This window comes from Phyllostomus discolor, chromosome 8, assembly GCF_004126475.2.
Source record: "Phyllostomus discolor isolate MPI-MPIP mPhyDis1 chromosome 8, mPhyDis1.pri.v3, whole genome shotgun sequence".
In the NCBI taxonomy this organism is placed as follows: Eukaryota; Metazoa; Chordata; class Mammalia; order Chiroptera; family Phyllostomidae; genus Phyllostomus; species Phyllostomus discolor.
In genome coordinates this window covers 112,684,657-112,711,675 of record NC_040910.2, presented here as the reverse complement: position 1 = coordinate 112,711,675, position 27,019 = coordinate 112,684,657, and the positions used below count along the sequence as shown (strand labels likewise).

The 27,019-nt window shown below is 65.0% G+C and overlaps 1 protein-coding gene across 1 annotated transcript in view; it reads left to right on the top strand.

The window, feature by feature from the left end:
• Positions 1-24,424, top strand: part of TIMP2 (TIMP metallopeptidase inhibitor 2) — a 39,607-nt gene extending 15,183 nt beyond the window's left edge. The window contains exons 2-5 of the mRNA XM_028520103.2: positions 12,843-12,943; positions 13,555-13,663; positions 20,540-20,664; positions 21,840-24,424. Coding sequence (XP_028375904.1) covers positions 12,843-12,943; positions 13,555-13,663; positions 20,540-20,664; positions 21,840-22,037 — 533 coding nt within the window. The 3' untranslated portion in view covers positions 22,038-24,424. The remainder of the gene's footprint in view (positions 1-12,842; positions 12,944-13,554; positions 13,664-20,539; positions 20,665-21,839) is intronic.
• The last annotated feature ends 2,595 nt before the right edge of the window (positions 24,425-27,019 follow it).

Below are 27,019 nucleotides of genomic sequence, written 5' to 3'. Positions count from 1 at the left end.
CCCCACCACCTGCACACACCCCCCCGCCCAGCCAGCTCCTGCACTGGGTCCCCCTTTCCTTTGCAAGTGCTGAGAGCTGTCCTTCCAGAGGGCCCATCCCTTGCACCCTACCACCCCCAGCCTGAGCCCCCCCATGTCCGTTCAGGGCAGGGTCTCACCTGGGCGCTGTTGCCCCTCGGGCCAGGTCCCTGCTGTGACCACAGCGCCATCCCTGGCCCCCACCCGTGAGACGCTGGGAGCACCGCCCTCCAGTTGCGTCAGAGCGTCTGCAGGCGCTGGCTGGCCCATGTCCCCCGCCGCAGACGGCGGCCCGTCAGGACCCCGTTCAAGGTGTGCAAGACGGAGACCGGGAGGCGGGGCGGGGGGGCGCTGGGGGCGGGCATGGAGGGAGAGCCTGTCCCTCACTCGGCCCGTGTGCCTTGTCTCCAGGGCCTTGCTCACCCTCCGGGTGGTGGCGTGTGTCCTCCGGCCCTCGGAGGCGTGACGTGGAACAGCCGTGGCTTCCGTGGCTCCTCGGAGCCCCTCATGCCCCCGGCTCCCGCCAGCTTCCCTCGACCGACGCCCCGTCTGCCGGGGTCTCTGCCATGAAGAGGCGAGCGGAGAGAGCGGCCCGCCCGGCCCCCGACCCCGAGGACGAGGCCTGGCTGTGCCGGCAGAGGCAGAGGCTGCTGCGGGTCGGGGAGGACGGCGGCCTCGCTCTGCGTGGAAGGCCGGACCTCAGGCCGTGCAGAGGCCAGCGGCCCCCGCGCCTGTCCGAGGCGCTGTGGGCAGAGGGGTGGGGGGCCCCTGGCCAGCGCGCCCCGGGCCTGGTGAGGCTGCATCTAGCGCACCTGTTAGGTATGGGAGGAGGCTGGGCCGAGGGGCGTAAGCCCAACGTGGAGGGCCTGGCCCACCGAGGAGCGGCCTGGGAGAGGCAGCGAGCGGCCGGCAGAGGAGAGCAGTGTCGCCGGGAAGACCCGGTCAGGCTGAAGCCCTGTCCCAGCAAGTTCCGGAGGACGCCAGTGGGCGTGGAAAGGAAGGGGGCCGGCAAAGTCACGGGCTGGCCGCACCCTCCCCCGGGCCATCCTGAGAAACATAAAGGGACGGGGGGATCTTCCAGGAAGACCCACGGTGGTTGCTGTCCCGCTGGCCCTCGGGTGAGCAGGGGCCTGGCCGCAGGAAAGCTCTGGACCGCGGCGGCAGGGGGGACCACACTCCTGGGAGAAAGGGAGGAGGACCCTCCCCAGCCCTGGAGGAGGCAGCTGGGGCGGACGGCTTGTCTGGCCCCAAGCCTGAAAAGCAACAGTCTGGGTCAGTGTCCCCAGGCTCAGGTGGACAGTGTGGCACCGGTGTGGCCGGTCAGCCACACCCACGGAGGCAGAGCCTCGCCCCTGGCGTCCCTGGGCCAGCACAGCGGCAAGAGCAGGTGGCAGAGAGAGCTGGAGTCCGCCTTCCAGGAGCTGTTTGACATGAACAGGAAGCTGAAGAGACACCTGAGCCTACACCTGGCGTCCGGGCTGGGGTTGGAGGCGAGCCCCTGTGAAGAACAGGGCTCCTCAGAGGGGCACAGACGCCCTGGGGGGACGTGGAGGGAGAAGCCGGTGGCGGACGGGGAACTGGAGACGGGGCTGGCCGAGGCGGGTGCCAGCCAGGCGTCGCTCAGAACCAGCCTGCAGAAGGCGCTGAGCAGGCTGGAGGGCCACGCCTGGTGGAGGACGGTCAGGCCCGCGGTGGAAGGCTCGAAGCCCCCGTCATCCCCCGGGGCAGGAACACCCGTCGGTGAGGGGAGCCTGCCCTGGGGCCGCACGGCGTCCAGACTCGGGCTGCCCAAACTGGACACGCACCCCCTGCAGCGTGACCCTCGGGGCCAGGTGGACAGAGACGGCCCGGTGGCCTCGAGGCAGAAGCAGAAGATGGAGCAGAGAAGACCAGCGTGGCTGGAGTTGCTCGAGCCCCTAGAGGCGTGCTTGGAAGCCCGCGGCCAGACCGAAGGCGGGGACCAGAGCGGGGCCGAGAGGAGACCACGGCCGGCCCCGAGCCAGGCCGCCTCCTCTCCGGACCAGGAGAAGGAAGGGGCCCCCGAGCGCGGTCCCGCTTCCCCCCCGGCCACCAGCAGCACCAACGACGACGACAGCGGGCACAGTCAGATGATCCGGGACCGGGAGCAGCAAATTCTAGAGCAGAACAAGTTGCACAAGCAGTTTCTCGAAGAAGCCAGGAAACGCTTGCGGGAGTTTCAGAGCGAGTGTTAGGGGCACGCATGTCCCACCGCGGCAAATACAGCCCGAGGCCGGTGCCGGAACCGGGCCCCGGTGTGTGAGGTGCGTGTTTGTGCCGCCGGGCCCCTCGCCCACTCCCTCGCCTTGCCTTCGAAACTCAGACCCACTCGGAAGGGCTCCTTCACGTAGACACAGGGGGCCCCCCATGGGGGCACTGATGGGTGTGGCCAGGGCAGCGCAGGGGCCTGTGTCCCCGGAGCCGCCAGTGCAGACGGGAAGTCCAGGTAAATTCCGCCCTTCGAGTGTTTCAGGCCAGCAAACGCTGGGCTTGCAGGGGCGTCCGGGGTCAGCCAGGCACCGTTTCAAAAGATGCATCATCACGGGTTGCTGAGCCTCTGGGGGAGGCCCCCACGGAGAGATCTCACGGACACCTCTCAGCCTTTCCAGCCAATGTCGTGTCATAGGACGTCGCTTAGTGGAATTCCTGCAGCTAATATTGACACGTGGGGGGAGGGGAGACGAGGGCTGGGAGGGAGAGGGAGAGGGAGGCAGGGAGGGCAGAGAGAGGAAAAGAAGAGAGAGGAAGGGGGCGGGGCCTGACAGGGAAATGGTTCCCTGAAGCTCATCCCTAGTCGGTGCCCCTCCACGGCTGCCAGTGGTGGGGGTCCCGCCCCAGCCTACCTCCCACTGGGCGGCCACGGAGACCCCGCACTGGGTAGGGTTTTATCTGCCAATGGCAGGGGACCGGGACAGAGGGGGACAAACTTTCTGCAGAAAACCAGACAGGCTCCACCCCCATCCCACCAGCACAGGCATGCAAATGAGGGGGCGTGGCCGAGGCGCAAGAAGCTCCTGTTGACAAAAATAGGTGGGGACTGGCCTGGGGGCGGGGCCCCAGTGGGCGGAGCCCTGGGCCGGCCCAAGGGGAGGGAGGTGGTCCCGGGCTCCCTGCCCCGCCCTCCCAGGGCCTCAGAGATGCGGAGTGGATCCGTGGATCACGGTGTCCTCAGTCCCCACGCGCTCGCGTCCTCGGCCCCCGAACGGCCGCCTCCATCTTCCTGTCGGTCCTGTAGACAAAGCAGTGAGCAACTGTGAGCTCGCCCCGTCCCCCATCCCCTCCTCCCACCGGCTCTGGGCCTGCTGACCATAGGGGTCGCCCTGCGTCCTCTACGGCAGGATGTAGACGTCGGTGTAGACATGCACGCGCACGCATGCATACGCATGCGCGCGCACACGCCCTGAAGCACTGCCTCGCTGGGTTTTACTTGGGTTTGAGCCGTGTGACGGGGGTGGGCCGTGACAGCACGCGTGTCCTACGGCTGCTCTCCGCGGGCCCAGCGCAGCCCGTCCATCCGTGTCCCCTCCCCCGGGTGCCCGTTCCCCCTTTTGCTACCGCCTCGTGTCACCCTGCGGCCGGCATCTCCACGGCCACCTAACCGCTTCTCTGTGTCTGTCCCCAGAAAGAGAACCACGTCCCTAAGGCGTTGGGGTCAAACGTATCAAACAGTGGCTTTGGGGGGCTCAGGCACCGAGCTGGGACGCGTGTGGGGGACAAAGGTGCTGTGCTTCCTTTTCCTCCCACTTCCTCCCCACCCCCACCCCACCCAGGAAATGCTGAGTGAATGTCACACTGTCTTCCCTTTGCTGACACTGAGTGACAAACGCTGCCCCAGGCTCTGGTGGGGACCAGTGACCCGCACTCGGGCCTTAGGAGACTGAGGTTCCACTGGGGGTCAGGGGGGGGCTGTGTAGTCAATGAGGGAGACAGGGGTGACTGACCAGTGGCATGTCCCCGAGGAACCTGAGCCTGGCGTCCCTGAGGAGCACCGAGAACCCGCAGACATGCCACTGTGCGGGGCGGGAACGGCCCGCCTCGCGGTGGCTGGGGTCTTGCTCCTCAATCAAGGGCTGGGTGAGGAGCCCTCCAGCAGCCCGCGCTGTCACGTGGGCTTCGACTGTCTGTGGCTTTCCTTCTGAACGCACAGCAAGGGTGGCCAGCCCGGGAGCCGTGGGGCACCTGCTCCCAGGGCCGCCCAGCAGTTCGGTGTCAGCCGATGACGTGGCGCACACAACTGTGGCCCAGAGGGCTGTCGTTATGACGACAACCGGGGAGCGAGGGTGCTGGCTTCTGTGTGTTGCAAGGCCACCTGCTAGTCCTGTCTGCCCTTGCGGGGTCACCTTGGGCCCGGAGGGTGCCGTGGGATCCCCGGGTTTAGAGCCACTGGGGACGATGTCCTCCCAACTCCGCCTGGGGGCCGCGGCCTGACGGATGGATGGATGGAAGGACGGGCCTGCCTCAGAGGGGCTGCGCCTGTGGTCCCAGTGCTCCAGGTGAGGAGCCGCCCCTCCTTGCCACGCTCGAGCTAAAAGTAGGCGTGGGGGTGACTCACCTCTGCCCAGACAGTCACACCCACACTGTCCCCCGCATGAAGGACAGAGCGCCCTTGCCCACCTGCCCACGGAGGGCCTAGGGGGCACCGGGTGCTGCTTTGCCCAGGCCAGTGGGGTGGAGAGGGAAACAGCCCCCCTGGGCCTGCCCCCCCAAAGCACAGCCCTCCGGGGGATGTCACCGGGACTCTCATCTCTGTGAGGATGTCCCTTTGCTCCTGTTGGTCACTCGGGGGCAGTGCCACCGTGGTGCCGAGGCCCCTGGGGAGCACCACCTGGAGGCTTTTCACGGAGCCCCGGGGGCCACGAGGACCCCGGACACACGGCTGGGTGGGTGCGCCCTCGTCCCGTGAAGCGCCTCTCAGGCCCTCCCCCACGGGCCTCCTTCCCCTGTCCTCTGCGTCCACATCTGGGGCAGCTGCCCTCTTCCCTTCTCACTCCGAGTTTACTAGAACCTTCCTTGTGCGGTCCCTTCCTTGCAGCCCGGCCTCCTGCCCAGACCGTGGGGACTCGGGAAGGTGTCCTCGGCCTGTGTGGTGGCAGACGGGTCGCCCCATCTGTCCGAGGGGTTTGTGGGGGACGGAGGCGTTGGCTGTGGGTGCTGCTGACGTGCACGGTCCGGAGGCAGGTGCGGGCCACGAGTGTCCATGGGGAACCAGGATGGAAGCATCGGGGACAGCAGTCCCCCCGTGGTGGCAGGGCCTCCCCGGCGCCTGCTGGGCTCTTGGGCGTCGTCTGTTTCAGGACGCGACCCTGCACTCCAGGTGCTGCCCTGTGGCCGGCACACCTGTCCCCTCCCCCACCTGGCCCAGTGCACGGTCACAGTGTGTGGTGGCGTCTGGGATCTCAGAAATGGAAGACACCGGGAAAACAGGTTTTCAAAGTCGGGGGCCCTCCGTAGTCCTTCCGGGGGCCTGGAAGGGGCTGCCAGCTGTGGGCAGCATCCCACCTCCTGCCTGCAGCCTTCCCCCCCTCGCCTCCCCCGTCCTCTGTTAGAGGGGGCCGTCCCGGCTCGGCCCTGTCGGCCCGGAGAGCTGAGGGCCTCACCGACGCCCAGCACTGCCCACAGCGGCCCCGAGGGCTCTGTCTGCGGGGCCAGCACCCTCGCGGGTCTTCTCCATGGTGGACGCTGAGATTCCACCCTCACATCCCTGCTTCTGTCTCCCGACTGAGCAGCATGGTGGATGGGGCTCAGTCTGGAGACCCCTGGTCTCCGAGGCCCCCACACTGTTGGTGCTGCCGGGTCCCAGCCTCGGGCCCGGCCCTCGGGTGTCTCAGCGCACGGGCAGCAGCATGGGCGTGACGTGCTGCCCCTCGGTTTCCGGCAGTCCCCCCCACCCCCACCCAGCCTCTCTGGGCCCCTCCCTCAGCCTGTGGGTGGGGAGCGTCAAGGGGCCTCAGGGTCACCCCTCAGTGCCCATCCAGGCCCCCTCCCTGCCCCTGGTGTGCCCGGCTCCAGGCTCAGAGGCCGCAGGGCTGAGCCCGGCCGCCCCTCGGGCCTTGGCAGGGAGAGGGGGGACAGCGGCCCCTCCACAAAGCCGCACTGTTCTCAGCGGGTCCTCCCGGGATGGGGCACATTTTTTTCAAATGATTCAGCGGCACGTGAATGCAAAGGGCCGGGTCCAAGGCTTTGGGACTGTGACCAAGGGCTCTGGCGTGAGATCCCGCTGGGCCTGCTCGGAGGGAGGAGGGAGGAGGAGGGCACCCGGGCTGGCGTCGAGTCGTGCCAGGATCCAGGAGGGCAGGGAGGGCAGCGGGGGCGGGTCTGCTGCCTCCCACGGCACTGCAGAGCGGGCGCTGGGCGCCTGGAGGAGACCGGCCCCTCCTGCTCCGGGTCGGGGGTGGGAAGCAAACGGACAGGAAACAGAGATGGAAGAGCTGGTCTCCATGGAGACGGGCACCCAGTGGACAGCAGCTCACGTGCGCACGCTAGAATCTTAAACAGCACTGGGCTGGCCTAGCAAGCCCCCAGGTCCCAGGCGTGTGGGCGGCGTGGGCCAGGGAGGGGCTGCACCCCATCACCCAGCCTGCCTGACCCTCAACCCCAAAACCCGTCTGCCCTGAGCCGCTGCGACCTTGCAGGCATTTCTGGCTGGGGCCTGAGTCACGTGGGCCAAGTCCTGCTCTCGCCCTCTCTGGGGAGGCACAGCCCTGCCCCTGCACGGGGACAGCAGCTGGTCCCCGGGGACGGGAGGTTTGCAGGGACCGGAGGTGGGTCTGGTCTCTCACAGCCGCTGCCGCAGGGACACAGGAAGCCCTCAGCCCCCCCTCCCCCAGCAGCACAGGGCTGTTTTTAATTACTACGTGACAGCCCCCTTTTCTCCTCATTTCCCTAAAAGGAGCGGACTTGGAGGAGGTCTGCTCCACCACTGACCGAGGGGGGCCCCGCGTGGAGGCCGGGGACGGCCCCCCTGGACCACGTCCACTGGGGGCACCTGGGGAGGGGTGGGGGCTGGGCGGACAGTGGGGCCAGAGGGCGGGTGGGACTGGACAGCTCCCACAGACTGCCAGGCTGGGAGCCAGTGCTGGCGGCCCGCGCCCCCTGTGACCTCTCCCAGGCTGCCCCACGGCACCGGTCTCCTCGGGCAGGTCAGGGGCGGGGCCGTGGACCCCGGTCAGTCATGGCGGGTCTGTGCTGGGCACTGTGCCCGGCCCCCTTTACAGGCTGCCAGCTCTTCCAGCTGGTGAGGCCAGCCCACGGCTCACGGCACAGTCCTGTTGAAAGGGGCAAAGCCGGCTTGGCTGAGCCCTGGAGCCCTGGGAGGTGACGCAGTGGCCTGCCAGCAGAGACCCTCGGTCACTGCAGGGTGGGGCCCCTCCTCCCCTCGGCAGCCGTGGGGGCTGGTCGCAGGCTGGGGAGGACTGCGGTGGCTCTGCGGTCGGAGGGCAGGAACGGCCACGTGCCCCTGCTCTGGGGTGCAGGCAGGCAGACAGCAGCGTGGACCCCTCCCATCCCCCAAGGGTCCCAGCAGAGCTGGGTACCCCCTGGGAGCCCGGGGTCCCTCCCCACGCTGGGTCTCCTTTCGGAAGTCCTCTGGGCCGGGTGCCGGGCCATCTGCCCGCAGGCGCAGAAGGGACCACGGGACGTGCAGGGCACGGCCGCAGCTAAGTCGCGTGTGGGCCTTCCTGCGGCCGGCGGCCCCCGTGGCCGCACACGGCTGCCCCGCTCTCGCACTGAGGCCCACGGCGCTCCTGGCTGCCGGCAGTTGCCATCATGGCAGCAGGACGGCCCCCCGCTCAGACAGGGGCCAGCAGGGGCTTTGGCAAATGTGCCGGCCGGTCGCAGGCGCCTCTGTCCACCGCCCCCTGCCCCATGAAGGGCACTCAGCGTGGGCCCCTCGTGGGAGGGACCTCTGGGCATTTTCCAGAGGGCTGAGACCGACACCCGAGAGCACCCCGGCCCTGCCCGCACGCGCCTCCTGGGTCCGAGCTGAGGCCGCGGGAGGTGGGCTGGGCAGGGACGCTGCCGGCCCTGGGAGCTGAGTCAGCGCGCCCGCCAGGCTCAGATGATCCGGGACCTTCCGTGAGACGGATGTTTTTCCGAGTCCTGGGGCTCTCGCACGTGGTCTGGGGGAACGGGTGATGTTTTTCCTCCGCCAGCAGCTCTGCCGCAGCCGGCGCTGGGGGCTGGGAGCCAGGCGTGCAGAGGGCCCGGGGACAGCGGGGCCGGGACTGCGTGGGAGTCACGTGTCCACACCCCCAGCCTCACCTGGCCTCGGGCTTGGGAGCACACGCCTGCTGGGAAAGTCCCTCAGGACAAACTCCTGCGAATGTCACGTGCCCCCCCCCCCCCCCCCCCCGAGACGCCGGGCCTGTGGCAGGACAATAAAGACACTTCAGTGAGCGGCACAGCCTGAGTTTCGTCTCCGCGGCTCCCCCGGGGCCTCCCCAGACACAGCAGGGCTCGCCATGTGTCTGGGCGGGGGGCGGGGGAGACACACGAATCTTGGCCAAGCCACATCATGTGCTGGGGACACCCGAGGTTTCCAGCAAGGCCCCTCACTGTCCCCTGCCCCTCAGGACAGCAGCGGGCAGTCTGGCCTCCCCTGGTTTCTCCCCGGGTGGGTGGTTGCCGTTCCCCGCAGTCTCAACGGAGCCTGTGTTCCTTGGACCGCCGTCCGTGGTCTCGACTTCCCACCCGCCCGGTTCTTTTCCGCCCCCGATCTGGCGGCTGCACGGGGTGGGGGGGATTGTTTTTGCAGGCTCCGAGCTGGGGGAAGTGACCTCATGCGGTGTCCGCGGCCTGGGGTGGGGGCGGGGCCTGCGGTTGCGTGTGCTTGGAATCGAGCGGACGCCTGTGCATTCCAGTAGCCGACATCTGGCGGTGAGCGCATCAGCCAGCGGGTCGCCCTCGATCTCAAACCCAGATGTGCTGTGAGCGGCAGCAGGGAGGGAGGGAAAAACAAGACCCGGCTCCCCAGGGTGCGGCCGTCGTTCCGGGGAGCGGAGCAGAACCTGAATCTGTACGCAGGCTCTCGCTCCTCCGGCTTCCTCTGGTTCCTGCGGGGGCAGCGGGGGTGGGGGCGGGGGCTGGTGGGGCAGAGCAGCCCGCTCCTAGAGGGGGGGGGGGCAGGAGTCCATCCGCTGCCCCAGGCCCCAACCCCAGACCCAACACACAGTAGGTGTTTAGTGGACCTGTGTCCGGACCTGACCTGGAGTTTAATTCCCCCCCGGAAGGTGCTTTGGGTCCCCGTGCTTTTTCCCAGCCCCGTTCCATAAGTGGCCTGAGAGCCAGAGGGCTCCACCCTAGAGCTCCTGGGGACGCTGGTCACCTTGGGTGCAGGACACATGTGTTACGGGAGGGCTCTCCTCGCCTCCCTCCCCACCACCGCTGGCCGCTGGCAACGGCGCTGCTTGTGCTCTGGTCCATCGCCCACCGTCCTGCCCGCCGTGGGTGCTCCCGGGGTCTGTGACTGAAGGACCACCCGCCCCTCCCCCCTTCCAGCCCTGGGACCCCCTGCGGGGCCGTGCTTGTCAGGTGTGCCCTCGAAAGGCGGCCCCGCCCTGCCCCGAGCTCGGAGTTCAGCGCAGGAGACCATGCACAAGTCGAGGGTCAGAGCTGGCTACGGGGCCGGCATGACGCCGCCCTGCCTGCCCTCCCTCCCCCGTCCGCCACCTCCCCTCACCCGTGGGATCGTCGGGCTGGGATGAGTCCACTTCCAGAGCCTCGCGTGTGCACTCCCCACCCAGCATGCGGACCCCAGAGGGTCAGTCCCTGGCACCGCTGGGACGGGAGTGGGGCCAGCCCTCTGCTTCGTGGCTGGAAGGTGTCACTGCGTTCGGGGGTGGTTTCCCGGGAACCGGCCCTTGTCTGCCCGTCTGGAGTCCCGTTAGCTCTCATTCTGCAAAGTGGGGGCGAGGTTCCCACCCAGAGTTCGGGGAGACCCCAAAGAATCCGAGTGCTTATTCCGCTCGGACCGGCTGAGCTGAGGTCCCGCTGGCCCCTGCCGTCGGCCCCTGCCCCCGTCCGTCCCTGCAAACTGCTGGCGGCCTCGGCGCTGGTCAGCAGTCCAGGGCCGCCCCACGAGTCTGCCCTGGCCTCTGGACCCACAGCCTCTCCTGGGCCGGCAACGTGCAGAGAGAAGGCGCGTGGTCTGTGGCCCCCAAACTAAGCGCTACGTCCAGGAGCTGTGGCACACACAAACGTGGGGTGTGAGCCGACCGGGATGAGGCGCATGTGACGCAGCTGTCACCCGGGGAGGGGGAGGGGGAGGGGTCTCCTCGGTCCCCTCAGCAGTCTGTTCCGTCCTGTGGGCCTGAAGTAGACGCGGCTGCGTGTCCAGTCCGTGTCCCACACACCACGAACCCCATCCTCACCCCGCCCCACGGAGGCAGGCACCGGGGGCTGTGCCTGCGTCTCAGTGAGGACAGCGGCCTTCCCTGAGACCACGTGGCCCCTGGGGCCCCTTTCTGGGGATGGCTCGGACTGCCCGGGCGCGGAGGGGGCCGCTGCGGGAGTAAAACGCACGGGCCGCAGCACGCCAAACACACCGGAGCCCCCGGCTGTCTGGCAGCCGACCTCGCCGCCACTGTTCTGGCCCCTGGAGGTGTGGGCACCCCTGCTGTGCCTCGCGCGGCTGCAGGGCGGCAGCCTCTGGAGAGCAGGTCCCGACGGTCCCAGCGAGCGTGCAGAGCCGGTGCGCCCGGCTCAGCTGGCGGTGTTTCCACTGTCATCACCTCCTCTGGCTACTCCAGTTCATGTGCATCACGGGCCAATGACGCTGCCACAGAGACTTGGGACGGTGGCTCTGCTGCGATGACGGGGCGGCAGAAACCCGTGTGGGTGCAGGGTGGCGGCCACCAGGTGCGGGTGAGGCAGGCGGTGAGCCGCAGGTCCGGCCCACGGTTCCTCGCATCTGCACGGGAGCTGACCTGGGCCTCTGAGGTGACAGGTGGACAGGCCCTCTCTGCGGGCGGCTGAGTGGTGCGGGGCGTGCCACAGGGCGGCATTTCCCGGGCGGGAGGGAACAAGGACGGGCGATTCCAGCTGGGCCTTGAAGGGCGAGTGGACGTTCTGGCGGCAGGGGGGAGGGGCCGGCACACGGAAGAACGCTGTGTGTGTGTGTGTGTGTGAGTGTATCCAGAGCTGGGGCCACCCCGGCGCAGGCCCAGGCTCGGGGGGGATGCTGCGGACCGGGGGCACAGCAGAGCAGGGGCCACCGAGGCAGCGCCTGTTGGGCACCAGGCTTCAGAGCGCCTCCCAGTGCGGACAGGGCAGCGGGCGGCCGACGTGGCTGTTCTAGCTGGAAGGGCTGGGACTGTGAAAAGATGCCTGGCGCTGGGGGTGGGTGTGGACGCGGGAAACGGGTGACCTGCGAGACCGAGAGCGGAGCCCACGGTTCAGGAGGGGCCCGCCGGGTGGCGTTTCCCAGACGTGACTGTGCAGGTGGGGGCCTGGCTCGGCCTGGGAAACAGGAACCCGCGGCCGGGGCCAGTCGTGACTCAGCGCCAGCAGCGGAAACAAGACTCAGGTTGGCCCAGGCGGGCGTGCTGGGGCCCCAGTGGGGCCGTGGTGCCCGGCCGAGGTTCGGAGGACCCTCTGGGGGCCAGGGCGATGGGCAGAGATGGTGGACCCAGGTGCCTGGGCCTGCCTGCTCTGTGGGGACAGGCGGCCTGAGACCCCAGCTGCCTGCGACCCCAGCTGCCTGCCCAGGCAGGGGGAGGGCTGGAGGTAGGACACTCCCTTCGGCGGGGAGCTGCCCGCTCCTCATTTCTGATTCCCCGCACATCCACACCAGGGCGACTCTTCCCCCGAGCGGCCCTGCACAGTTGCAGTTTGCAGGGCAAAGCTTTTAAAGCCATTACAACAGTTTGTGGCGCCAGCCGATAAGCCTCCAAGTGGAAAGAGGGCAGCTGTGCCCAGGGGCGGTGTGAGCCGCTGACGTGGGTTGTTGTCAGGTGACGGGGGTGGGGGGAGGGGAACGGGTCCTAGCCTCCGTGCCAGGAGGGAGCCCTGGGGTGCGGGGCTCCTGAGCGGCCTCGGGCACTGGGGAACATTCCGGAACCTTTCCAGTCTGACCTCTTCCCCTGTCGTTCATCCTGCTTCCTGGTCCAGGATCGTCTTTCTTTCCTCCTGGCCTCCTTCCTGGGCCCCTGTCCATGGGCCACGGGACCGCTCCCGTCCCCAGCCCACGCCCTTTCGGTTACAATGCTCCGCCCCTTCCATCACACTTGGGGTAGAACATTCATTATTACAAAGAACCGTCCGCAGGGCATTTTTCAGGGATCCTTTTAGGACAGATTGGGGGAGCAGCAGGGCAGGGGAGACCTTTTAGATTGAAGTCCCCAGACCTACGTGGGATAGGGCCCCTGGAGGGTGGGCCCCTGGCCCCCCTCTAAGAGGTTCGGCCTGGAAAGGCCTTTGCCGGCGGGCAGCAGAGGGACGGCAGGCGGGGGAGTCTCAGCATCTGAACTCATGACTGGGACCCGGGTCGGTCCGTCTGCTCCCCTCCCCCACAGCCGCCACGGCGGGCACCTGGGAGCGCGTGGGAAGGCCCCCAGGCACTCCAGCCCCAGGGGCCGCAGAGGGCTTTGTTCCAACCGGTGTCCGTCCGAAACCGGCAGCCCGCCTAGGGGTCTGCAGGGCCCTTTGCTGAGGAATCCCGGAGCCAGGGGGCATCTCGGGGCTACCACTTGGCCTGCCTGCCCGGCCGGAGTGCGGCCTCCAGGGCCCTGCTGGGGCCTCGGTCTGTGCGCCTCGGAGCCAGGACGGGGGCGCGAGGGCGCCGCTGACCCCTGCGTCTCTCTTCGTTGCAGTGATCAGGGCCAAGGTGGTCGGCGAGAAGGAGGTGGGGTCGGGCAATGACATCTACGGCAACCCCATCAAGAGAATCGAGTACGAGATCAAGCAGATCAAGGTGAGAGGGCGGGCGCCCCGGCTGCCCCCTCCGGCGGGCGGGCAGTGAGGCTGGGTCGCCAGAGGCCGGACACCGTGGGGCAGTGGCCCCCCACCCTGGTCTCGGGGGTGCCACTGGGTTCCTGGACAAAGTCCAGCCATCCTTGGAGCAGACAGCAAGGGCGTCAGGTACGGGCTGATCCAGCGTCCCTCCGTCTGTTCGTGCCCGACAGGCTGTGGGGACGCGGGGTGGCCCCATCAGCTCCGGTACTTCGGGAATGAGTTCCCTTCGTTTCAATGGGTGAAAACCATGGCGTGGCCTCAGGTGGGGTCACCACGTCCACCGTGGTTCTACGGAACTTCCCGTGATGCCCGTGGGGGCCTGCGCTCTCGCGGGGTGGGGTTCAAAGGCAGCACAGGCCGCAGAGACACACAAGCCCCTCGCAGAGGTTCGGCAGTGACCTTGTTGGTTGCCTGGAGAGCGCAGGCGGTGTCCAAGAGGGGTCCCTCCGGGCGGCAGTGTCCCCGCTGCCTGCGGACAGCGCCACACCGGGCGATGAGGACTGCAGAGCATCGCTGTGCCGCTGGCTGCACAGCTTCCTCCGCTTACCTTTCCTCGTCCTCACCCTGCAGATGTTCAAAGGACCCGACAAGGACATCGAGTTTATCTACACGGCCCCCTCCTCCGCCATCTGCGGGGTCTCCCTGGACGTCGGCGGAAAGAAGGAATATCTCATCGCCGGTACGTAGGCGGGTGTGGGCGCGGAGTGATCCCGGAGACCGTGGGGGCGGGAGGAGCAGCCGGCGGGGACCCTCTGCCCCGCCCGCCTTTTCCCAGAATCCCTGGCGCCCCTTCGCCTGCCGCCCCTCCCCGCCCCCACTCCCCTGCGGCAGCGGTGGAGGTGTGGGGGGTCCTGGGCGGGGAGAAGCAGTAAGAGGTAGGGGGTCTGAGCTCGGGTGGGGACGGAGAGGGGAGAGCTGGGCCTCTGGTTCGGGAAAGGGAGGCTGCGGAGGCGCCAGGGAGACCCCAGGTGGGCAGGAGGCGCCAGGGAGCGCTGAGACCCCGTTTCACATCTGCGGGCGTCCTTAGGGACCAGCACGCACGCCCCTTCCCCGCTCCTGTGTTCGCGTCTCTGTTCGTGTTTATGGCGGTAAAACACACGTCACCTGAAATCGAGCCTTTTCACCACTTCTGAGCGCACAGTTCAGTGGCATCAGGCGCGTTCCCGCTGCTGTGCGGCCGCCGCCGCCTCCAGCGGCTCCGGAACCTCATTTTCCCGGACAGGAAGCTCGTCCCCACGAAACACCACTCCCCGCCCCTCCCCCAGCCCCCGGGCACCCACCGCCTACTTTCTGTCTCCGTGAACCTGGCGCCTCTGAGTGGGCTCACGTAGGGTTTGTCCCCTCGCATCTGGCCGGTGTCGCCCCAGGTCCCTCCGCGCTGCGGCGGGGCTGGGATTCCTGCCTCTCCAGGGTGGAAGCATGTCCCACGGTCTGGTGGACGCTCTGGGTGACTGTCGCACCTGCTTTGTTTATACCCGATTCTTTTTTTTTTTTTTTTTTTAGAATATGAAGTTTCTTTTTTTTTTTTTTAAGATTTTATTTATTTATTTTTAGAGAGGGAAGGGAGGGAGATAGAGAGAGAGAGAAACATCAATGTGCGGTTGCTGGGGGTTATATAGCCTGCAACCCAGGCATGTACCCTGGCTGGGAATCGAACCTGTGACGCTTTGGTTTGCAGCCCGCACTCAATCCACTGAGCTACGCGAGCCAGGTATACCCGATTCTTAAATGAAGGCATGTCCCTTCGCTTCTTTCTCCTGCCCCAGGCTGCACCCTGGGAGTCGGGGGCGGGGTGCTCACCTCGGCCTATGGGACCCTTGTCCTGTGGGGCTGTCCCCTGCAGCGCAGGGCCTGGGGCTGTGTCCCTGGCCTCCACCCGCAACTGCGACACCATCCTCCCCCCTCGTCATGGGGTCTCCAGACATCACCACATGTCCCTCGGGGGGCAGAGCTGCCGGGACTCTGGACCCACTGGCCTGACAGGACTCCCAGGGACAGGGGAGATGCTCCATGCTGCCTCGTGCGGCCCCCAGCCCACGTGTAGGGCTGGTGCCGTGAAGAGCTGAGCTCTGGTAAGACTCCATGTCCATTGGTTTAAGTGTCCTGCAAACAGCCTCGTGTGGCTGGTGGCCCCGGTCTGGCTAGCGCCATGTCGGTCAGCAAGGGCCACTCCTGGCCCCCCCCCCCCAGGGACAGTGGAGCTCGGATCACCGCCTTAAGCAGAAGGAAGAGACAGGCATCGAGTTTTGCGCCACAGTATAAATTTAATCATGTAAATGAACTCCAAATCCGAATCTCCGTGACTCAAGGGATTTCCTTCTGTTCGGGTTGTTTGTGCCTTTCCCCCTTGCACTGGGAATGTTCAAAATTCGGTGCATATTCACCCGGTGCCCGGAGTGCCCTCCCCCCGCCCCTCCCCCCACAGTGCTCGGGCAGCGGGCGCTCTGGAGGTCCAGACACCGCACCCGGCCCCACGGCAGGGGAGGCGCAGGGGAGGAGTTTAGGGAAGATGAGACGGGTTTTGTGTTTCGGCAAATGGAATTCAAGTGAGTGCCCGTCACAGGCAAAGAGAGATAGACCCTCGCAGGTGCAAGGACCCTGATTTAGTGTCGGGAGGAGCGGCTGACCTTGACCGTGTACCTGCAGGCCCCTGCGGGAGGGAGACTTCTGGGATGCAGCCTCGGTTGCCCCTCCTGCCCTCCCTGCAGCGCTCATGCCCGGCACCTGCCGCTGAGGCGGCTTTGATGCTACGCCCAGACTCTGGCTCCCCTCCTGTGGGGTGATGGGAGGCTTTTTCCTTCTTTCGTGGGCACTTCTGAACAGCGTACGTGTTCTAAGAGCTGCTCGTTAGCCGTTTTCCTGAGATAAAACTCACACACCGCGCAGTCCGCCCATCGGCGACGTGCGACCCAGTGGTTTTGGCCTTGACACAGGTGTGTGTGCCCTTCGCTGTTGCCTGCCCAGCCCCCTCCCCACCCCCACCCCGGCTCTCAGCGACCACCCACCGGCGTCCTGACTCTGTGGAGCCCCCGTTCCAGACCTTCCCACCGTGGGGTCGCTCCCCTGTGTTTAAAGTCCGTGTGCGGTGAGTCAGGTGTCAGAACGTCACGCCTCTTACTGGCCGGAGAACACCCCAGCGTTGAGCGGGCGCGCCACGCCGTCTCTCCCCGTCAATCGTCTCGTGGACGTGGGGTGGTTTGCACCTCTCCGTGAGTGTGAACCGCGTCGCCATGGACACTCGTGCACAAGCCTTGGCGTGCACGTGTGTTTTCATTCCTCCTGGGTGGGTGCCCAGGCGTGGAGCTGCAAGACATATGGCGACTGCGTTTCATCGCTCGGGGGGCCGCCAGACTGCGTTCCAAAGCAGCTGCCTTTCCGCTCCTTCTTCCGGTCCCAGCAACCGCTATTTTTGTAAGAAAAATGACATCCAGCGGAGAGAAGGGCATGGGGACAAAGTCAGGAGGCAGAGCTCCGACCCCTGACTCCGCTGCAGCAGGAACACAGGAGGGGCAGAGGCCGGGGTGGGGGGCGGGGGTGGGCGGTGGCGCACCCGGCGCAGGCGCGGCAGCAGGCGCAGGGCTGGCAGGGACGCTCAGCAACAGCGTGGGCGGAAATCAGCCTGCGTCTTATCACCCCTTATGTCTCCTTTCCTATTGCTACTTTCCTGTGTTGGCTCGGTTTTGCAAATCACGGCATCTATTGCTCTTATGGTGAGAAAACTACGGTCTGCGGAGCGGAGGAAGGAGACAGAACTTACACGGCGCTGGGAACTTGCTGCCGCAGCAAATCCAGGGCTCGGCGTCCCCTCGTCCTCTCTGTGCTGGTCCAGGAGGACCAGCCCTGGGAAACGACGGCCCGAGTCTCGTTCCAGCCCCTCACACCGCCCTCTAGGGGCTGTCTGGCCGAACTGCAGCGCTGCGGAAGCCCCAGGGAGGAGGGAGGGCTTGGGGTCCCATCGCCTTGGGCTCCGGGTGGTAAAGTGACCTCCATCTGGCATCTACGACGGACTTCACCGCGTGCCTGTGACTGGAGATCGGAGTGCCCTTATTCTGGCATTGACGCCGTCCCCATGCCTTTCACGCTGAGTCAGTTCACCCCTTACCGCCCCTCCGTGAGGAGGGCACCATTACGACCCCGAAGTTTAAAGGTGGGAAGACTGGGGAGCAGGGTGGTGGGGCCGTGCACCCCAGAAACAGTGTGGGCGCGGAGACCACTTCCACCCACCGACTGTTAAATGTCAGTGGACGTCGCCCTGGCAGCGTAAGACCGGCCTGGGCCCATGTGTCCACACTGTAGGCTCCAGGTTTCCCTCCCCACAGCGCCAGCCTGCAGGCAGTCCTCCGCACGCCTCAGCCTGGATCTGGAGGCCGGGCGTGGTGCAGCCAGGAGCTAGCCCCCAGTCAGCCTGGCTGCGGGGTCTCCTCCCCTCCGCTGCCTTGTTCATTCAGTCCGGGCCCGCATGGTCCCACCGCCCCACACCTAGCCAGGGGCCCTCCGCCCCCACCGCCCCGCAGAGCTCTGCTGGGAGTTTGCAAATCTCCCGATGCACAGGCCGCACCTCGCCCCAGATTCCAGCAGCATCTCGGGGTTGGGGCCCGGCAGCAGCATCCTTAAAGCTTTCCGGAAAAGTTCAGTGTGCAGGCAGGACTGAGAGCCAGCTTCTAACAAGAACCTTCGAGGCTCCAGGTCACAGGCTGACCTCCCCTTCCACCAGGCCGGGCCGGGCCTCTGCCAGCACACACTCAGGGGCACCGCACCCAGGCCAAGGCCCTGCGCCTCCCTCACAGAGGACGTCGAGTTTGTATTCAGGGCGCTCTCTGGCCAGCCGGACCTGCCTCTCACCCAGAGGCCCCGACGACCTCGGCACCACCCCTCACTCCCAGAGACGGACAGTTCAAATCCCGGGTCCCTCCGACTGGATCCGAGGGCCAGGCTGCCTGGGAGACGGTCCCAGCAGGCCGTGTTCACACTGAGTGTGTGGCTCCAGTCCGTCCCTGCCCCACGTGCCCCGAAGCCCGTGAGGAAACCGCAGGCCTGCCTGGGAGGCGTGGGTCCAGGGCGGGTGCCGAGGGCAGGAGCGGTGTCACTGCTTTGTCATCGTGTTTGCTCCACAGAACAGATTTCATCATGTATGTGACCTCCACATGCAAATCTCCACGACAGGAGGGATTTTCTCGCTTCGCTCTGTGGTGACCCTTTGGCTGGGGGTCGCTCTGTTTTCTTTCTTTTGGGGGACATGGAAGGAGGATCTGTATTGCTCAGTCCTGTGTCCGAAAGCGGGGTGTCTGTGTCCAGAAGAAGTGGTGAGGACCAAGCACAGAAAGCCTAACTTCCGTTCATCTCTGTCCCACATCTGTGTCCTTTGCTGGCCTCACACACGAGCCTACTGAAATGTCCCCGGTCTGAATAATGAGTCGTCTAATTCATTATCTCCGCAAGTGCGGCGCCCACAGTGTAGGCGTGCTGCACCCGAACTGCCGAGCAGTAGCCGCGCCTGCCATCGCGTTCAGGACGTTGGAAGATGCACTCACTCGGTAACTGCTTGTCCCCTCAGCCGACTTCACGTGTAACAGCGGAAGCCAGCAAGTGACATGGGACGCATTTCAGTTCCGTGGCTGGTGCTGCTGACCCTTCCAGTCCAGCTTCTTCCCTGGGCCCGGCGATGGCTCCGGGTCGAGCCCCGTGTGAACTTTCTAAAGCACACGTTCTGACTTTTTTCCCCCCCGGAGTCTGGACGGGCTAACCGGAAGTCACGGGGCGGGGAGTGACCGCCCGGCCCGAGGCAGCCCACCCCCTCCTGGGCGATGAGTCACCTTCCCGTGCCGAGTCGCGCACTCCTGTTAAGGCGCTCTCGGGGAATCGGCCCTGTAATTTTCTCCTAGGGCCCTCTCCTCCAAGAGGAAAAACAAACACACCACCCTCAGTTACAAATTTTAATTAATTCCTGTTTGGATCCAAGAACGACGTCGCTGTCCTCCGAGGCGGGCGAGAGTGGAGTGCTGTAACAGACGCTCCCGTCCTGCACACCCAGGCGAATGTCAATCGCCGCTTCCTCGAGGGGTCTCCCTTTGCGCCCTGAGATGCGCCTGCACCTGCACACACCCCTTGAGTCAGTCAGCTCAGCAGCCAGGACCATTGAAAGAATCCGGTTTGCATGCCACGTCCTCGCTCTGCCTCCGCCTCCTGTCCGCAGAGGCTGGGATTGGTGGTGAAAAGCTCACAACGGAGAACAGCAGATAACGAAGCAAATCGTTGGAACAAATGCCGCAGTCAGCGTCAGGGAACTTGTATTGAGCAACTACTCTGTGCGAGGAGCTGTGGCTGACTGAGGCACAACCGTGCACCTGTGCTTACGATGTGGGGAGGGGGCAAGATGCACGAGAGAGACCAGGGCCAGCAAGACTAGACACTGAGGCCGGCCGGGAGACAGTAGCCGAGGCTCGGGGAGTGCGGGAGGGGCCCGGAGCAGAGCCTGTGGGTAATGGGTGAGCCTGCGGGTAATGGGTGAGCCTGCGGGTAGGGGCCGCAGTGCACTATGGGTAATAGGCAGGTGGGGGGGGGGGCGCAGTGCACTGTGGGTAATGGGCAAGCCGGCGGGGGAGGGGCCACAGTGCACTATGGGTAATAGGCAAGCTGGGGGGGGGGCCGCAATGCACTGTGGGTAACGGGTAAGCCGGCGGGGGAGGGGCCGCAGTGCACTGTGGGTAGGAAGTGCCGGAAGAAACCAGGACGGAGGGGCGAGTCACCTGCCCTCGGCCGGTGGCGCGCCGTCCTTCCATGCGCTGAACTCACAGGACATGGCTACGGGTCTGGGGGGAAAAAGTCAAGTATCTAATTTGGAAGTGTGAAGGCCACCGAACACTTCTCTCTCCCAGTTGTGACAGTTCGGAGTCACTGCTGCAGGGGGAGCCCTGCCCCTCGGTCCGCTTCTTCCCCCGCAGTGTCGTGCGGAGGCCGAACGGGTGCCGGGAGAGACAGAGCGCCAGCTCCCAAAGCCAAGGCCCCGCGAAAACAGAGGCACGGGTTCGCGCCTGTGCACGCACGCGCGCGCGCGAGAGAGAATAAGGAACACGTGGCGTCTGCGTCAGCTGGGGCCGCTGTGATGACCACCACAGCCCGGGCGGCTTACACACAGACACTCGTTCCCTCGCGGTCCTGGGGGCTGAAAGTCAAGGGCAGGTGTTGGCAGGGCTGGCATCCCCTGAGGCCTCTCTCCGTGGTGTGCAGACGGCCGTCTTCTCCCCGTGTCCCCACACGGTCATCCCTCTGTGTGCATTTGTGCCCTGGTCACCTCGTAAGGCCTGGATTTGCTCCCATCCGAGTGACTTCATTTTAACCAATTTGCCTCTTCAAAGACCTCTCCCCACACACTGTCACCTCCTGAGCTGCTGGGGCCAGGGCTCCAGCCTGCGAATCTGGGGACACAGCTCGATCCAGCACACGGTGGTGTTGGGACTGAACCTGCCCGTGCCCAAACCGCGCCAGGCAGGAGGCGGGCAGGAGCACCAAGGCAGCCGGGACCTGCCCTGAGCTCGGGATCCCCATCTCTCCCCAGGAAAGGCTGAGGGGGACGGCAAGATGCACGTCACCCTCTGTGACTTCATCGTGCCCTGGGACACCCTGAGCACCACCCAGAAGAAGAGCCTGAACCACAGGTACCAGATGGGCTGTGAGTGCAAGGTAAGCAGGCCCTCCCTCCGGGCCTCACCCCGTCCCCGCCGCCTCGGGGTGGGCTGCAGAGTCCCACGCCCGGCTCTGCAGGGCCGCTCGATGCGCAGGGTCCCGACTCGGCTAGGGCTGTGGGGACATGCGGCGTCCCCACCGGTGAGGCCGTCTGGTGGGGTCGAAGCCTTGGGCCCTGGTCTGGGCAGGGGCCCGGTGCACCTAGGAAGGGGAGCCCTTCTGTTTCCACAATGGTGCAGGGGCGAGGCCTGGGCTGTGTAAGAGTCTCACGCACTGCCCTCTTGCTGACGCCCAGCCCCTTCCACACACGGGTCCTTGTAACGGTGGGACCCATGTGCTGAGAGCGCCGGGAGCCCCAGCCCCCTTCTTTAAAAGCAGCCCAGTAAGGGCATCTCCAATCTTCATATGGGCACAGAAGGTGAGCCATCCCAGTGCCACCCACTCCGCCTGCCAGCCCCGTCGCAGGACGCACTGCTGGGTACCAGGCGCCTCTCGGCCTCATCACGAGTGAGCGAGGGCCTGGGAGGTGCTAGGCACCTCCCAGGGCGGTGCCTATGGCCCTCCCGCCCATCCTCGTGGGTCATCCCCAGCCCGGCCCTTCGCTCGTTCGAGACAAGGATTCTGAGCTGCAGCCCCACGTGCGTGGAGCAGACGCCTCTGTGCCCAACACAAAATAAAAAACAAGTTCTTCTTCACGTGGCCATGGAGGTTTCGCCCTCCTGTAGACTCAGCTTCCTCAGCCCGAATGCTGCTTCCTGACTTACCCCCACCCCCACCCCACTGCCCCGAGACGCGGCCTTTCCCTTCACCCACCAACTCCCTGCAGGAAGCTTCAGGCGCTTCACTGCTGCGATCATCACTCTTGCACTCTGGGGGCGGTGGGCGGAGGCAGCGTCACTGTGCTGTGCTTGGGGAGGGTAGACCAGAAGGCCCGAGGTAGAGGAGCACCCACAGTGGCCAGAGACAGATGCACAGGGCCCCCTGGGTTCGCCTCCCCACAGGCAGCCTGCCTGCTGCTGTTTGCAGAGACTGCGGGCAGAGCGGGCTCCCCATGCCGCTCCCCTGTGGTCCTCCACCCCACCCGCCTGTGCCAGGGGCTCTGCCCCGCCTGGGACACGCCCCCCAGCGACCTCGGTCCCCCCCTGAGCCCTGCTCCGCGCCCCTCTTCCTAGATCACGCGCTGCCCCATGATCCCCTGCTACATCTCCTCCCTGGACGAGTGCCTGTGGATGGACTGGGTCACGGAGAAGAGCATCAGCGGGCACCAGGCCAAGTTCTTCGCCTGCATCAAGCGGAACGACGGCTCCTGCGCGTGGTACCGCGGGGCGGCGCCGCCCAAGCAGGAGTTCCTGGACATCGAGGACCCGTAGGCAGGCCGCGGCGCCCCGCCCCCGCGGCCGACCCCAGAGCCTCCGAGAGTGCAGACTGGTCTAGCTCCGACACCCCTCCCCGGAAACAGCATGAATAAAGCAGTCCTCCCAGTGGGTCTAAATCCGTGTCGTTCTCCGCCCCGCCCCGCCCCCCGCAAACACGGCTGCGGCTCTGGAGGGACAGGCCCGTCCCTGCACGGCACCGCCGGCCTGGGCTCCGAGCGCCTCGGTCTCGGTCCCGGGCTGCAGGCAGGGGCGGGACGCGGGCTTCTCCCCAGGCCCGGCCTTGGCACTGCACCGGCGCTGAGCGGGCAGCACTTCGGGGGCCACCGCCCTCCCCCTGGCCTGGTCAGGGCAGAGCCTGGGAACGTGCATTTTGCAGAAACTCGAGGGTCGTCGCAAGACTGTGTAGCAGGCCTACCAGGTCCCTTCGTCTGGACAGGGGCACGTCCCTCGTTTCCTGCAGCGTCCACCCCGCCCGCCCTGGGGTGGCCCGCCCCCGCCCCCGGCTCCCCGGAGCTGACTCGGACGGCACACCTGTGACTCCCGCGTTCCAGGGGCAGCTCGTTCCCCGGGGAGCCCCCGTCACTCCTGTTCCTCCATCCACAGAATTCAGTGGGCGCTCCCTCCGGGGTGAGGGGAGATGTGGGCGTGACCGCTCCCATGTCAGCCAAGTCGTTGCAGCCCCCCCACACACACACACATTCCCCAACCCTTGGGGGGACCTCAGACCTTCCGTCCCGAGGACAGGTGCTGGGGGGCACCATTGGCCGCCCTTGCGGTTTAGCCTTGAGCTCCCAGAGTCCCTCCTGCCCCTGCCTCCTTGCTCTGGCCTCCATGCTGAGACACGGGCTCTGCAGGGCGCAGCGTGTGGCCAGAGGCACAAGGTGGCCGTGCCCTCCACATGCGTCCTGGGGACTTCAACAGCCCGGTCCTGCTGTGTCCCCCCTCACCCCCCAGACTGGCAGTCCCTGTGCCTGGACTTCCAGGCGGGAAGTTAGCCTAGTGTCCTGTGAAGTCCCACCCAGGGAGGGACGAATTTCGGCACAGGTGGCTTCCGTGAAACTCCCTTCCTGCTGGGCCCCCAGGACGCGGTTGCCGGCTTTAAGAGGCATCGGGCTCCTGTTGCTAAAGACGGCTTCTCAGGCCGTGCACGCACCCACCCACAGGTGCCCTGGCTTCTGCTGGTGTCCCTCACGGCGCCAAGATGTCTCCCTTAAGAAACCTCGTTCCTAGGGAGCTCGGGGACCTATTCCCCAAGGGTGGTTTTCGGATGCCGGCCACGTGGGGGTTAACACTGGCAGAGATTGCTCAGTAAGAACAAAGATAATCTTTTCAATCCTACTTGTTTTGTAAGGACCAGCTGTTCGGAGTGTATGGTGACTATCAGGCGCACACACACGTCAGGCACACGTGCATGCACGCCCACGCACCACGAAACCGTGGCCGGCCTGCTGGCCTGCGAGGGTCCCCCCCGCCGACCGCTTCCAAAGTCACCACCTTCCAAGCCTGCCCTCTTCTGCAGGGACCCCCACAGCGCCTGCAAGACCCCTGACCCCCGAGTGGCATGCAGCCCCGTGCGCAGCCGGGACCCGGTCAGCGGAGACCCCGATGACTTCCCTTCCCGGGGCAGACGAGGAGAAGAGCCGGGGACCAGCCCCGCTCCAAGGGCGCAGGCGTCCGCGCTGTGCGGCGGCGGGAAGTCTGCGAGGTGCCTGGGATCAGTCCGCGCCGGCCCTCCGGGCGCTGCGGCCGCCCCTCCCGCCGGCTGCCTGCACGGGGTTATCCTCTGTAACGTGCACTCCCGTTTCCGCTGACTCTGCCGATGTTCTGGCTGGTCTCGGACGCCCGTTGTAATCACTCCTGTGCTGTGTGTGTTATCACCCCTGGTCGGCGTTAGACGGGCACCTTCCCTTTCGAGGTCTCTGCCCGTGGCAGCGCGGGCCCCAGACCGGAGAGTGCGGTGCGGTCCCAGCCCGGGGCGGCGGTTCCTCCAGCTCTCGCCTTGCATTCTTTCGAGTTATCGTTGCTATTTCTGTCTCCCGTCTTTTCTCGGGTTCAAGGTATCACAAGGAAAAGGACCTCTGAGTCGGTTGGTCTTTGTAACTTAATCCACGCACAGTGGTCCATTAGCCAGGCCAAGCGGGAGAAAAAGAAAAAGCCGAGAGGAAGTGCCCAGTGGCGGCCGAGGGACGAGGCCACTCGGATCCCGTCGCGGTGTCCGCGCGGTGGAAGAAGGCCCGGCACTCGGCGGCGTCGTGAATTTATGTTATGTGCTGAGCGCTGCTCTCTCTCCTCCCTCCGTTGTCTTTATGCAAGCGACTCAAAATATTTACAATAAAGTTTACATTGTAGTTATTTCCAAACCTTTGCTTGATGAGTAATAAGAAATACCAGGACTTGCTGCCGTAATTTAAAGCTTTGTGGATTTTGTGTGTTTTGTTTGGATTTTTAAAAATCTGGGGCGATGTGTTTTTGCTGGAACGCCAAGCGCGGGAGGGACCTCCCCGTGCTGGGAACCGCGAGAGACACTCAGAGTCGCCAAGCAGGCTGCGCATGTCTCCGATGCTTTGTATCATTCTGGAGTGGTCGCTCGGTCAGTGGACAATAAACAGTATTATCGAAGAGTCTTGGCCTTCTCTGTGTGTGGCTGTGTCCGGCGTGCAGAGCCCCTGCTTTCCAGCGGAACCTCTGCGCTAGGAGGCTCTGCCCCGGGGGAGGGGCAGGGAAGGGCTCGGACCCCGAGAGGGACTGGCCTGGGTGCCCGGAGGGCAGCCTAGGGTGTGGCCAAGACAGGCAGGTGGTGGGAACAGGACTTTCTTAAACTGGCAAACGATGGGGAGGAGCCTTCTTCATTCAGCATGCGCACGCGCACACACCCCAGCAGAACCCGACACCCACCTGCATCTCCCACATTGAGGATTCACACCTGTGCCTTCCCTCTGCGCTGGCGCCGAACCCCACCCCCCTGCCCAAGATTATCAGGCAGGGAAAGTTCCAGACATGGTACAGGTGCACCTCTAAATGTTCAGTTCTTACGTCTGAAAATTAACCACGGTTTTAAAAACATCCCCGACGAGCCCTGGCTGGTGTAGCTCAGTGGATTGAGCGCGGGCTGCGAACCAAAGTGTTGCAGGTTCGATTCCCAGTCAGGGCACATGCCTGGGTTACAGGCCATGACCCCCAGCAACCACACATTGGTGTTTCTCTCTATCTCCTTCCCTTTCCTCTCTAAAATCTTTTTTTAAAAAATAAAAATACCTGGCTGGCGTAGCTCAGTGGACTGAGCGTGGGCTGGGAACCAAAGTGTCCCAGGTTCGATTCTCAGCCAGGGTACATTCCTGGGTTGCAGGCCATAACCCCCAGCAACCACATATTGATGTTTCTCTCTCTCTCTCTCTCCCTCCCTCCCTTCCTTCCCTCTCTAAAAATAAATAAAGAAAATCTTTTAAAAAAAATAAAAATAAAAACATCCCCGACGACTTGCCACACCCGAGAAGTGAGGGAGAGCCCACAGCTGGCCTTGAACCGTGGCCTTGAACCCTGGCTAGTGTGGCGCTGCCTCTGACGGTCCCCTGAACGCTCCTTCGTGCTGTAGTGGTTTGAACAGGGATCCACGAAGGGGTGTATGTGGCACCTGACCCCTAGGGGGCGCTCCTGTTCTGCGGGCCTCCCTCCATCCCTCCCCCAGGTTTCCTCCTCCTCCTGCTGGGAGAGGGGGCCCCATCGTGATTTCAACTCGAACCAGGTATCATACGCCGCAGTCACCGTGTGAAAATTCTCGAGTGACCTGGTTGAACCCCGGCCCGTGGGTAGAATCTGCTCCTCCAGGGACCCCCCGAAGACTGGGGTCCCGTTCTGTGCAGAGTCGGCCTCATCTGCGAGAACGGACTTCCAGACGCCGTTCTGAAGCAGCGGAGAGTTAGCGGGGCAGAGTGTCCGCCGATGTCGGTGTCCCACCGTGGCATCAGCCGCCATCCACTTCATGTCACTGACGTTGCTGTGAACGCTCGCTGCACGGCAGGACTGGTGTCCGAGTTCGACACTCGGCATCTCCTCGAGCCCTTGCCAACCCTGCCGAGTCAGTCCTCTCGTCTCCCCCGCTCCATAGACAAGGGAGCCGAGCCATGGGAGGGAGCTCCCTGGTTGCCCAGGCAGGGGCCCTGCAGCTCGGGTTTGAGCCCCGGCAGAGGCGGACTCCCAGGCCCAGCGCTTCAGTAGCCCACCCTCCTGTACTCCTCCCTGGGCACAGCTGAGGACGACAGAGCCTCCTGTGCAGGTGTGGCTCAGGTCTCGGGGACACCTGCCCGACACTCACAAACAGATGAATGAGATGCAGGGCCGGTGAGAGAGGGAGAAGTCCACAGAACGTTCCCATTGAATGTCTAAGTGGAATGTGCAGGCCAGCCCAAGGCAGTACCAACCTAATGGCAGTGATGGAGGAAATCCAGGAAGACTTCTTGGAGGAGGTGATGCCAGAGATGGTGGTGGCTGAAGTGTGAGTGGGAAAGGGAATTGTAGGCCCAAGGCCAGCTTGAGCTTTGGGGAGGGCTCCGGCCAGCAGAGTCTGCCTGTTGTGACCGAAGACGAGAACAAATGCACAGGTGACAGCTGTCCTGTGGAGAAAAGGGGGACCGCACGGCCACTCTCTCAAGAGGAGAGCGCCTCAACCCTTGCCTAGACAGGCTTTTATTGTTTTTCTTGGTTCATAAGAACCAAGATTTATTATCAGAGAAGATTTATTATCTATTGCATAGAATATTGTTGTCTACATTTTAGGTACATTCGAGGAAATGAAAATAACATGCAGAGGGGAATGGCGGCGAGCTGATTAGTTCTGTCCTTGGGAGAATTCACACAGGCTTTGGGAATTACCTTCAAGATAGACGATACACATTTATTGCTTCAGACCAGGGTGATGGAGTTTTAGTGAGAGCAAGCCATACCAGTCTGTGTGCATTTTCTAGGCCTGATTCCCACGG